The sequence below is a fragment of the Dendronephthya gigantea genome, unplaced genomic scaffold (genome assembly GCF_004324835.1).
Source record: "Dendronephthya gigantea isolate DGI-Jeju-01 unplaced genomic scaffold, DenGig_1.0 000056F, whole genome shotgun sequence".
Taxonomy (NCBI): Eukaryota; Metazoa; Cnidaria; class Anthozoa; order Malacalcyonacea; family Nephtheidae; genus Dendronephthya; species Dendronephthya gigantea.
Genome location: NW_021163066.1, coordinates 1,029,310 through 1,041,048, shown reverse-complemented (window position 1 = coordinate 1,041,048; position 11,739 = coordinate 1,029,310). Strand labels below are relative to the sequence as shown.

General features: G+C 37.9%; 3 protein-coding genes across 3 annotated transcripts; 2 read left to right on the top strand and 1 right to left on the bottom strand.

Moving 5' to 3' along the window:
* Positions 1-92: 92 nt before the first annotated feature.
* Positions 93-3,034, bottom strand: LOC114529430 (fructose-1,6-bisphosphatase 1-like). The gene is made up of 7 exons (XM_028551236.1): positions 2,936-3,034; positions 2,090-2,262; positions 1,525-1,780; positions 1,266-1,406; positions 903-1,040; positions 516-635; positions 93-406 (listed from the first exon to the last, which is right to left on the bottom strand). The coding sequence occupies exons 2-7, from the start codon at positions 2,245-2,247 to the stop codon at positions 227-229; spliced, it is 993 nt and encodes a 330-aa protein (XP_028407037.1). The 5' UTR covers positions 2,248-2,262; positions 2,936-3,034; the 3' UTR covers positions 93-226.
* Positions 3,035-3,388: 354 nt separating this feature from the next.
* Positions 3,389-8,116, top strand: LOC114529315 (alpha-aminoadipic semialdehyde dehydrogenase-like). The gene is made up of 19 exons (XM_028551072.1): positions 3,389-3,600; positions 4,014-4,067; positions 4,208-4,273; positions 4,360-4,440; positions 4,519-4,642; positions 4,794-4,926; positions 5,054-5,098; positions 5,208-5,285; positions 5,402-5,459; positions 5,887-5,926; positions 6,041-6,082; positions 6,231-6,325; positions 6,422-6,506; positions 6,620-6,726; positions 6,900-7,016; positions 7,133-7,230; positions 7,430-7,503; positions 7,729-7,804; positions 7,883-8,116. The coding sequence occupies exons 1-19, from the start codon at positions 3,406-3,408 to the stop codon at positions 7,932-7,934; spliced, it is 1,620 nt and encodes a 539-aa protein (XP_028406873.1). The 5' UTR covers positions 3,389-3,405; the 3' UTR covers positions 7,935-8,116.
* Positions 8,117-8,577: 461 nt separating this feature from the next.
* LOC114529317 (alpha/beta hydrolase domain-containing protein 17B-like) lies at positions 8,578-11,695 on the top strand. The gene is made up of 2 exons (XM_028551074.1): positions 8,578-9,333; positions 10,415-11,695. The coding sequence occupies exons 1-2, from the start codon at positions 8,690-8,692 to the stop codon at positions 10,629-10,631; spliced, it is 861 nt and encodes a 286-aa protein (XP_028406875.1). The 5' UTR covers positions 8,578-8,689; the 3' UTR covers positions 10,632-11,695.
* Positions 11,696-11,739: the final 44 nt, after the last annotated feature.

Below are 11,739 nucleotides of genomic sequence, written 5' to 3'. Positions count from 1 at the left end.
GTGTTAGGCTTTGGCAAGAAATAAGAAATGGCAAAGACGGTATAATGACAATAGAAGTAAATCACAAACTTATAGCAACACACAAAGTTGTATATTTTCAGATATTTTTTTCCTAATCCTACTAGCTCGTGCTACCATTACAGAAATTCAAGACGCATGCAGTGTATCGTATATTTTTACAGCTATTTGGTACCATTATCGATACTCGTAAGTCGTAAGTAGAGTGTTATTTTTTAACAAATGTCAGGTAATCTTTGACATCCTCTGTTGATCCAATAGCAATCGGTGCGCGTTCGTGGATCTCCTTCGGAACTATGTCCAAAATATCGATCTTGCCATTTGTGGCCATTCCTCCGGCTTGACTGACTATGAACGCCATTGGATTACATTCGTACATTAGACGAAGCTGGGGAAAAACGAGAGGGGATAATATTGTGAGGATAATGCGTGAAGGTTAAGGATATTGCGGACATGTTTGGGTAGTTTTGTGCTGCTTTTTTGGGTGAGATAGTTACCTTTCCCTCGGGACTCTTGCTGTTAGCTGGGTACATAAATATTCCACCGTAAACCAAAGTTCTGTGCATGTCGGATACCATAGAGCCGACGTAGCGGGCTCCATAAGGCGCTTTACCATCCTATAGGTCAAGAAATAATCAGACTCTTCCTAGAGGTCCAGTAAGGATCATCTCTTATTGATCCAGTGTTACTACAAGAGGAAACCTAAACTAAACTAACTTTATTTATACTGGATATCTCTATCAGTTCTAAGCTGTTCTTGATCCTAGAGGCCAAACTGTAAGGATAATCTCTTATTGATCCAGTGTTACTACAGGAGGAAACCTAAAATAACTTTAAACGAACTGTTCTTCCTACAGGTCCAGTAGAATTTTTCATATCCAAACCTTGGGATTTTTCACGGACTCGATATAATCCTTTGTTTCTTTATCAAAATACTTGTAATATCCTTCATTGATGCTGTAAATCTTTCCTCGCGGTTTGATTCTGATATCTTGATCAGTCAACACAAACTCACCGATGGACTAAACGAAACAACACACGCTCGGAATCCTTGTCAAAATGCACGCTGTTTTGTTAATATTGAGGTGAGCAAATTCGGACAATAAAATACGTTTGGCTTTTGATGATAAAGCTGTGTTTTCCGTGGGCAATTTGTTTGCAAGTGTCTGACATAAGCTCTGAGTGTTAAATTTTTAGTTTTCATGTTGTCTATTGACTAATAGTTAATTATTTTATGTTAGGTTTACCGGATCCAAAGTGAATCCATTGACACCATTACCAGTACTAAGAACAACCATGGTAGCACTACCATATAAGGCATAACCAGCAGCGACAAAGTCACGACCTGGTATCAATGCATCAGCTTGCTTCATTGGACCTTCGGATGGCTTGGAAAATGGTAAAAAAAGTGTGGTGAGTTTTTTTGTAAATCTCTTAAAACTTGTTTGATATTTGAGTGTGGTTTTGTAAACAGTAATGTGTGATGATGCATCACATGTCAGATACCTTTTTTGCAATGCCGAAAATTGAACCAATTGAGACCAAGCACTCAATGTTTGAAGAGCCATCAAGTGGATCAAAATAGACAATGTACTTTCCCTGTTGGTCAAGCTCAACCTCGATGACCGTGTCATTCTCCTCAGAAACTAGCAAACATGTCTGAAATGATGACTTCAACATGTTTATAAACAGTTCATTTGCAATGACGTCCAATTTCTGCTGTGTTTCACCTTGGACATTTGTGACCCCAGATATGCCATACCTAGGTTGAGAAGTCATTGAAGATGATTTCATGCTTTTACAAAAACAATTTTGAGAGCAATGATGATCAAAGTGTGATGTGTCTGGGCATAGAAGAAGATATGGGCATATATTGACCATTTGTGATGGGCCAGTTTGAGCACAGCCAGCACAAGTTCTTGCTAAAATCCTATCTTTGAGGTCATGCATCAGGTGGTGGACTTCTCTGTGGTTGAACTTCTTCAACTTCAGTTTGCCGTCCTTGTCAATTACTGACTGTTTTTGTGGTCAGAAGTAATTTATACACTGCATAATGTTGAGATTAACTTACAATTTTGCTATACCAGCTTTCCTGACAGCTGTAGACACAGCCTTAATCGCTGTCATAAGAGCATTAAGAAGTCGTGTAAGGTCCCCGCTAGCATCTGGATGTTGCCGTTGTTCGTTGAGGACAAATCTCGTTAGGGTCATGCAGTTTGAGTCGACCATGATTGTTTAGAAATACTGGGAAATTAAATTTTAAAAAATGCTTTAATATGTACACATGACGTACCTATTTTTAACACAATTTCGATATCTGCAAATTTACGAAAAAGTGTTATGGGAAGGGTTAGATAGTTATAGCAAATAACCATAAAGACTTGATGCTCCTATCTTTGGTATTGGATCACTGATAATGGTGGCTTACCCAGTTGGCTGGTCTATCATAACCTATTTGGAAGGTGAACAGTTGTTTCACCAAACTATTAGTATATAACATGTTCAGTTCAATGAGGTATTTTACCCTGTACTGTCGCAAAAAAACAGCAAACAGCACCACAGAGCTATCCACAGCTGTCTCTGGTTGACTGGTTGTACCATATTAACTGGACCATTAAGATTTCAAGCAATTTCGACCATAAGTGCACTTGATTCAATACTTTACTAAGATGATTTTACCGATTGGTTAGAGATTTTAACAGTTACCTATTATGTTTTTATATCTAATATTATCACGGAAACTACCAACAATATTTTACGACTTGGTGGTGCTCACTAAAGAGTTACATAACTTGTAAACAATTATTATATAATTCACCAATAGTATAATATTTAGACATCTTAACATAAAAATTCCTACTAGCTCGATCGATGTACGAAACATTTCCTTTAGGAAGAGTATAAAATCCAATCGTACCTTTACAATGTTATATCTTTTTTGTGAAAAAAACACAAACAACTTTGTTTTGACACGTCGAACCTTGCACCGTGAACTCTCCTGCAGCTCAACTGTGACTCTGGACGATTTGCAATATCTTTATATTCATGAAGTACCTGGGTTGTGCTCTTCATGGGCACATGGGTTTTGCTTCAGGAGGGTACGGGAGATAGGACTAAAATTGTGCCTAAAATTCTTCATATATTCAAAGTCTATTCGCATTTAAGTTCAATGGATACATTAAAACTGTGATTCAAAGTCTAAAAAATCGAGAAATGCTTCAAAAATTATATAAAAACAACCAAAAGTTATTTCAAATTCCTAATATTCCACCCACCCCCGGTCAGTATTCAGGCACGTACATACTTGCGCCCTTTAAACGCCCCCAAATCTCGCACCACGCGTGTAATTAGGACATAAAAGGTTCTTTTCACGAGCTGCAAAACAACATGGCAATGCTAAGAGCTTTTTCTAGCAAATGTTTCGCTTTTCCCAAGTCAAATCTTGGTGTTTTAAGCAAGTGTGCGTATTCTAACGGTGCTGACTTGTTGATAAATGAACCAGAGTTTGCTTGGTTGAAAGAATTGGGCCTGAAAGCCGAGAATGACGGAGTGTATAATGGTACTTGGAAAGGCAGTGGAGAGGTTTGTATGAGGGGGTACCTGGGGCGAGAGGAGAGGATGGTATCGTTTGTCTAATCTATTGCACCTTAGAAATAACCATCAATTGTCATAGTAAATGCAAAAATATTAATACAATAGGATGCTTGATTCTGACACTCATTTGTTCCATAGTGCTGAGTGATTACATGCATATGGTGGTAGGTAGTGTTACATGGTGTTACATAGACGTCGCATGGGTTAAACAGTGTTACAATAAAATTGGTGTTACATGCTGTCGCACAATGTTAGGTAGCGTTATGTAACATTTATGTGACATAATTTTAGGTTGTTACATGTTTTTTGTGGTGTTAAACCATGCTTTGAACGATTTCGGATTTTTTTAAACGATTTGGAATGATATTCCAACTATTTTTAAAATATCTGTCCTTTTTCAGGTGGTGACATCCTATTCCCCTATCAATGGCAGACCCATTGCTCGCGTCACACAGGTTTGGAACAATATACCACAACTCCAGGATATTTCTTAATGATGGTCCATTTTCCTGCCATCCTATGAAACAGATGAAGAGATTATCACCTTACCTAAATTTCATCTGTGCATGATGTATAAATTTGTGTACAATTTTAGGGAAGTATTTCTGACTACAAGGAAAGTGTATCATTGGCGAAAGAAGCTTGGAAAACCTGGGCTGCAGTAAGATTTTCTTAGACTGCATGATGTATCGTTTCACAGAAGTCTAACAATTGAGGATGAAATTGATTGTACTATTCTTCAACCAGGTCCCAGGTCCTCACCGTGGAGAAATTGTCCGTCAGATTGGTGAGGAGCTTCGAGCCCACAAGGAGAACCTTGGAAAACTGGTTAGATGCTGTTGAAAACTATGATTATTGTTTGTTGAATGATAATATATGCTGATGGTTATATGTTTCTGCTGCTAGCTTTCTTTAGAAAATGGGAAAATCTATGTGGAAGGTTTGGGAGAAGTCCAGGAGTACATAGATGTTTGCGACTATGCAGTTGGCTTGTCCAGAATGTTTGGTGGACGTGTCTTTCCGTCTGAACGTGAGTACTTTCACACTTCAAATAAGGGGTAATTTTAAACCCACAAGAACTCCTATAACCTTGTGCATTTTAAAAGCTAAAAGTGATGATTAGAACAAACATTTGTTATATTTTTCATGGTTTTTAGTTGTGAAGTTTTTAATTCTCTTAGGTCCTGGTCATGTTTTGATGGAGCAATGGAATCCTGTAGGATTGGTTGGGGTCATAACAGCCTTCAATTTCCCAGTTGCTGTCAGTGGCTGGAACCACGCTATTAGTTTGGTCTGTGGAAATGTCAATCTATGGTGAGTTTGATATTATGTGTGCTTTGTATATTTGGTACCAAAGTAACTATCCTTTTTGTCCCATATGTTCATAATTGCCTGAATCTTTACACAAAATGAAATTGTGTCTGTTGCGTTTGTTTTCCAGGAAAGGAGCCCCTACAACGCCTCTTGTTAGCGTCGCCATGACGAAGTAAGAACAACCTTTTGAACTAAACTCGCTGTATTTTAACTAAAATTCTTCTGCAGACATTTCTCTACCAGCAGAACTTTGCTCTAAACAATTTTCCCGGTTTTTGTAGCATCGTCAGCAAGGTCATCACCCAAAACGATCTACCAGGTTCCATCTGCTCTCTGGTACAGGGTGGTGCGGATATCGGGTATGGTGTTTTTTTATCTTTATGATCATGATACTCTACGTTCTCCCAGTCAAATCATCGTCATTTCAAAGATCGGAATTTGTTGACTGTTCTACCTTTTTCCATTTTGTTTCAAGCCAAGCGATGGCAGCTGACAAAAATCTTGATCTTCTGTCATTTACTGGAAGCACTCCGGTAGGTTTTCGACCCTCCGACTTGGTTTAACGTATTTACGTTTTGCGGTAAAATTTTCCCATCCAGAACTACTGCATGAGGTCAGAACTTTATGTCCAAGGCAAGAATCCCAACGTTCGCATTTCATTGCTTTCGAATACCGATACCGGTAGTCGAACTATTCCGTGATTGGTTAAGCTTATAGAGTTATCGCATTTGATTGGTTCATTTTCCTTGAAAGCACTTGTGATTGGTTAATCAGATAGAGTTATCGCATTTGATTGGTTCATTTTCCTTGAAAGCACTCGTGATTGGTTAATCCGATAGAGTTATCGCATTTGATTGGATCATTTTCCCTGAAAGCACTCATGATTGGTTAATCAGATAGAGTTATCGCATTTGATTGGTTCATTGATTCACATCTAAACCTCGCTGCTGTCATTTCTAGGTTGGACTGCAAGTTGGTCTTGAAGTCAAAAAGAGATTTGGTGGGTACAAATATGTGCGATATTTCCCTGGATAAAACCATTCCCTGAGCTAATGCATGCTTGACAATTTAAGACAACTCTTTCAGTGGCTTAATACGAAATCTGTATTAATAGGGAGAGATCTTCTGGAGCTGGGTGGAAACAACGGAATCATAGGTAAACAACGTGTAGATTTTTCCACGTTAAATGTCGACGTTTTATCATAACAACAACAAGGCTTGTATATACTTGCTTTGTACGTGTTTAAAGTCAAAATATTGATTTTCAAGATGGCATTATTTTCAAGTGATATTTCTTACTGTAGTAATGGACGACGCTGATCTGGAGTTGGTTGTGCCCGCTGTTGTTTTCGCTTGTATTGGAACAGCTGGTCAGAGGTGTACCACAACGAGACGGCTGGTAAGTACTAGCTATATAAGAAGGACAAACGTCCTCTAAATCTGCATTTATATCACATGTTTATTTTAATTGTTAAATAACCGCCACATTTCTTAGATACTTCATGAAAAGATTTACGACGAGGTTCTAGAGAGAATATCCAAAGCTTACAAACAAGTTAAAATCGGAGATCCTCTTGACCGTAAGTTGTTTTAAGAAAAGGATAATGCTAACGTTAGTAACATTTCTTTGTCAATTTTTCCATAATTTCCTAGACAATATTATTCCTGACCAATGTTTTCTCGTGTTTTCCAGAAAGCGTTTTATGTGGTCCCGTCCATACGGAAAATACAGTTGATATGTTTAAAGCAACGTTGGAAGACGTGAAAGGAAGTGGGGGGAAGATAAAAGTCGGTGGAAATGTAAGATTCTTTTTCTCGTTTTTTTAGCAATACCAATAATGTATAGCTAATAATAATGTATAGCTGACAATAATGGCTGACAAGCAGTTGTTCAGAGAAAGAAAGAGTGACGAACATTGAGAATAAGACAGAGTTGTGTCATGTCTAATTCATGCTGTGTGTTTTCGTTTCAGGTGTTGGACAGGCCTGGTTACTATGTCGAGCCCACGATTGTTACCGACTTAGCTCACGATTCCGACATAGTCCTGCGAGAAACTTTCGCGCCAATCCTCTACGTCCTCAAATGCAAGGTAGGTTCAAAACGTCTTCCCTTGGGCATGTAAACTGAACCAGATCTTTGATGTTTTCTGGAGACACGGTATATGGGCTCTGTAGAAGAAATTCCTGATGCTTTTCTTCCATTTAGAACCTGGAAGAAGCTGTCCAGTGGAATAACGAGGTAGATCAGGGGCTCACAAGCAGCGTGTTTACTAAAGATATTGGCAAGATCTTCCATTGGCTAGGGTGAGCTATTGTGGTATCAATTTCCCGCTTCTTTTTCAACGTTCCGGTGGGAAGAAACCGGAGCTATTAGTGCAAAAAAAAATCGACCTACAGAAGACCGAAGAATAGTCTATTTTTCGGTCATGCATGCTACGCGAGTTCAAGAATGTTGCTATTGTTGCATGATTTCATCACTTGCTGACGTGCTTTCCGTTGTTAGGCCGTTTGGTTCCGATTGTGGCATCGTTAACGTAAACATCCCGACGAATGGCGCCGAAATTGGTGGAGCTTTTGGTAAGAAGTTGAACATGAAAAGTTCATGAGGGTTTGCAACGGGGAACTTATATAAAAGGCTTTTTTATATTTTTGTCAAGACTGGCAAAGAAACTGACCTTTCCAAAATTCGCATAACTCTACTTTTCCTTTTATCTGGTCTTACATGAATGGAGACCAATCAGACCAATTGTCCTTTCAGTTCACAGGCTCAGATTGTCACTATTTTCTGGTAATTTTTTTCAGGTGGCGAAAAACACACTGGCGGAGGAAGGGAGTCTGGGAGCGATGCTTGGAAACATTACATGAGGAGATCAACTTGGTAAGTTAAACGGCCTTCATAAATAAGTCCCTAGTTCCACACTACGGAAAATTGCAAATATCTCTCGTGTTTTATTAGTACCATCAACTACAGCGATGATCTGCCATTGGCCCAGGGGATTGAGTTCTAATCTTCATCTGATTACGTCATAAGCCGGAACAGTGAGTAACTGTTGTGTGTGCCTGTGTTTGACCAGCGTCACGATATACAAATGTGAATTAATCTTGCTACTTCTTAAGATAAATTCACACACAATAATAGAATATATGTAGAATGCAGCGTAGCGGCAATAATATTTATTAAAGCCTTGGTATAACATCCCTTCCGTGTGATTTCTTTGCTTGAAAGTGCGTCTTTCAAGAACTTTGGCTAATATTTCCGGAAGTTGCCAAAAAATAACAAAACAAAAAAAATTCGGAAAAAGGACGTCTTTGGGAACCATTATAAAGAACAATTATAAAAATTATTCCCTCTAATTAGACTTAATTGATTTTTATCTTGGTTCTTTGGTTCTGGCCTTTATCGAGGGGCTTTTGAGGCAATTTGTGACTGGTCTATTTGTCAATGACCTTTTAGGGCAATTTGGGCTTTGCCAAGTTTTGCGTTACCTGGCAACAAGCAGCGCAAACATATTCCCCAACGTTCGTCACTTGCGCAAAGCCTTTTGCACGTATCTTTCGGTCGCGCGTTGCATAAATTACGTCTAACGTTTTGTGACGTCATTTCCGGTCTCGTCATCAAATGGCGTGGGAGGTTGGTTCCGAATCTTGTGTCAGCAGTTAAAAATTGCGATTCTTCAAGTGTGTGTAAATTTTTCCATTTAAACATGAATTAACCGGCGAAAACTTCATCTAAAACGACCGGAATTTCGTCAAGGCTTGCCAGATGAATGGTTTATCATTCTCGGAGATCTGCTGCCTGTTTTGTTGCCCGCCATGTCCATCGAAGATCGCTGCAAAGCTTGCATTCCTACCTCCCGAGCCGACCTATTCTGTCACGACTCACGAAGACGGTAATTTTTCACTTCATCTCACAGAACGCGCAGAATGGCAATTTAGCCAGTCGGAACTAGACAACATCGAAGTATTTAAAACGAAATCAAAGAACGGGAATAGCATTTGTTGTATGTATGTGAATACGTCGCCAAATGCGCGATTTACGTTGCTTTTTAGCCACGGCAATGCCGTCGATTTGGGTCAAATGTCGAGCTTTTACATCGGGCTTGGCCAGAGAATAAACTGCAATATTTTATCGTACGATTACTCAGGGTACGGCGAAAGCAGTGGCAATGCCTCCGAGAGTAATTTGTATTCGGATATAGAGGCAGCCTGGGGTGCGGCTAGATCAAAATACGGTCTCAGCCCTGAAAATATTGTCCTTTATGGCCAGAGCATTGGTACAGTCCCTACTATAGATTTAGCCTCGAAGTTCGAGTGTGCGGCCGTGATCTTACACTCTCCTTTAACATCTGGTATGCGGGTTGCATTTCCTGATACTAAACGGACGTGGTGTTGCGATGCTTTTCCAAGGTAAATATAGTTTGATAATATACATGTTTATGTTACATTCAAGGGGAATATCACTTCATATACCCCACCTGAATAGCGGGTAATATCTGATATTCCTTTCTATATCATCTGTTACAACCCACCTTTGTATGCATCACAATATACAGGGTCTGATTTAATTGCCTTGTGTCAAATTTTCTAAGGCAATATTGTCCCATATTTCCCTTGCAATATAATGTCACAGGTATATATCACTGTATTTAGACATATTATCTCAAACTGTGTTTAATAAGTTGCAAAATACTTGGGTCAACAAAATGTTGTGTCAGTCTATCATAATGTATATCATATTTCCTTAAATAAATGCCAACCTCAAACACGGCAGGTTATATAGAAATTTATTAAACTTTCATCTCAAAAAACACCAAAGCACTTATTCAAGGAAATATGACAACATTTTGCTGATAAATATTTTAAATCCTAATGAGAAAATACAACTAAAAGCAAAACTGATTTTGTAAATTTAAAATCAGCCCAAAACAAAGGCAGCGTATTGTGTTAGATAATAACTACAAAGTCAGGATTATGTTGTTTACTTTTTTGCAACACTTTAAAGTCATGTTGTGTGTGATTTTTTGTGCACTTTTCTTCTTTTGATTGATGTGAACGAGTGATTTAGTTACTGATGTTCAAATAAGAGTTCTTGAACATCACAGCATTTGTAGCTAATTACTTGTTCACATCTATCAAAAGAGGAAAATCACAGCAAAAATTGCAAGTGTTAGATTGGTAACAGATTAGAATTTAGAAGTTACTGATGTTCAAATAAGAGTTCTTGTACATCAGAGCATTTGTAACTAATTACTTGTTCACATCTATCAAAAGAGGAAAATCACAGCAAAAATTGCAAGTGTAAGATTGGTAACAGATTACAAGTTACTGATGTTCAAATAAGAGTTCTTGTACATCACAGCATTTGTAACTAATTACTTGTTCACATCTATCAAAAGAGGAAAATTGCAGCAAAAATTGCAAGTGTAAGATTGGTAAAGGATTAGAAGTATAGCATTGATAAATCACCGTTCTGATTGTATTTCTATAGCATTGAGAAAGTCTCGAAGATTGTGTCGCCAGTTTTAGTTATTCATGGCACAGAGGATGAAGTTATTGACTTTTCTCATGGTCTGGCCATATATGAAAGATGCCCCCGTAAAGTCGACCCTCTCTGGGTGGAGGGTGCTGGTCACAATGATGTCGAGCTGTATGGACAATATTTAGAACGCCTTAAAAAATTTTTGCAACATGAGATAGTCAATTAGCACGTATTGTTGGAGTATAATCACTGTGTAGTACAACCTTACCTTGTTTTTATCTTGAGATGGCTAGGCATAGTAGTTTAGATAAGTTAAAGCGACCACATGCTGGAGAAAGTCTGTAGATTTGACCAGGGAGGATTCTCCAATTGAAATTAAGATGAAACAGCTTATAGAAATTTTCAAAATAATCGAAGAGTGGTGGGGCAATCCCCAAAATCTTCCCATCAAATGTTGTGTAAGAATTGCCAAGGAAAACAAGGAAATTCTGTTATATTTGACCCTAAGGCTTTTATTACTTGAATTGTCAAGATGTTTTTATGTATTTCAGGCAGTTGTTATGCCTCATTTGATGAGAAGTGATTTGATATTTTCAGTTAGAAGAGACATTTGCATATTATTTGATTGGTTGCTAAGATTTGATTTAAATGTCCGTCTTGGGTTAAGATATTACTGACGATATGTTCTCCTAACTGGAGATCATTCTAAATTCTTCCAAGGATCCTTTTACATATTATTATATTCCCTTGTTAATGCAATTCTGACAAGTAGTTAAATATTTATTGCTCATTATAACCACAAATAGATAACAGAACTCGTAGAACGTCAACATGTACACTTGTGTGGTACTCTCGTTAAATTTATACAGTTTTCGTGAACCTAATCATTCCATTGCCGTTTTTCTAGGGTTTCCACAATGCAAGGAAATTTCCTTGCAATTGGCCACCACTAGGGTGCGAGGGATCTGTTTTAATACAGTATTTTATGCATTCTTTTCAAAAGTTCTTCATTTCTCTCTTGTGTGTCATTACCATTCCCCTATGAGGACAGTCGTATGCAAATAAGTTGTGGAAACCCTGGTTTTTCAGCCAATACCTAAATATAGTCTACACACATGGGGATATAAAATGCATTAATCTTTGTTAAAACGTTGTTCATAGTATGCTCATTTTCTATATACATAGGAAGAAATAATCTTGTATATGTAAATAGTTACACAAGTTGAGTGTATTAATAATTATAGTAATAATGATTACAATATGACAAGATTTAAAATCTCCTTTTTATCAGTTTTGTATATGGTCTATTGAAGCCAAACACAAACCAATTCTAA

Coding starts and splice junctions, on each gene's coding strand:
- LOC114529430 (XM_028551236.1), bottom strand. CDS start 2,247: ATGGTCGACTCAAACTGCATGACCCTAACGAGATTTGTCCTCAACGAA. Junction 1,041..1,265: donor ATGGATTCACTTTGGATCCG/GTAAACCTAACA, acceptor TGTTTCGTTTAG/TCCATCGGTGAGTTTGTGTT. Junction 407..515: donor GCAAGAGTCCCGAGGGAAAG/GTAACTATCTCA, acceptor GTTTTTCCCCAG/CTTCGTCTAATGTACGAATG.
- LOC114529315 (XM_028551072.1), top strand. CDS start 3,406: ATGGCAATGCTAAGAGCTTTTTCTAGCAAATGTTTCGCTTTTCCCAAG. Junction 5,286..5,401: donor CAGGGTGGTGCGGATATCGG/GTATGGTGTTTT, acceptor TTTTGTTTCAAG/CCAAGCGATGGCAGCTGACA. Junction 5,460..5,886: donor CATTTACTGGAAGCACTCCG/GTAGGTTTTCGA, acceptor TGTCATTTCTAG/GTTGGACTGCAAGTTGGTCT.
- LOC114529317 (XM_028551074.1), top strand. CDS start 8,690: ATGAATGGTTTATCATTCTCGGAGATCTGCTGCCTGTTTTGTTGCCCG. Junction 9,334..10,414: donor TGTTGCGATGCTTTTCCAAG/GTAAATATAGTT, acceptor GTATTTCTATAG/CATTGAGAAAGTCTCGAAGA.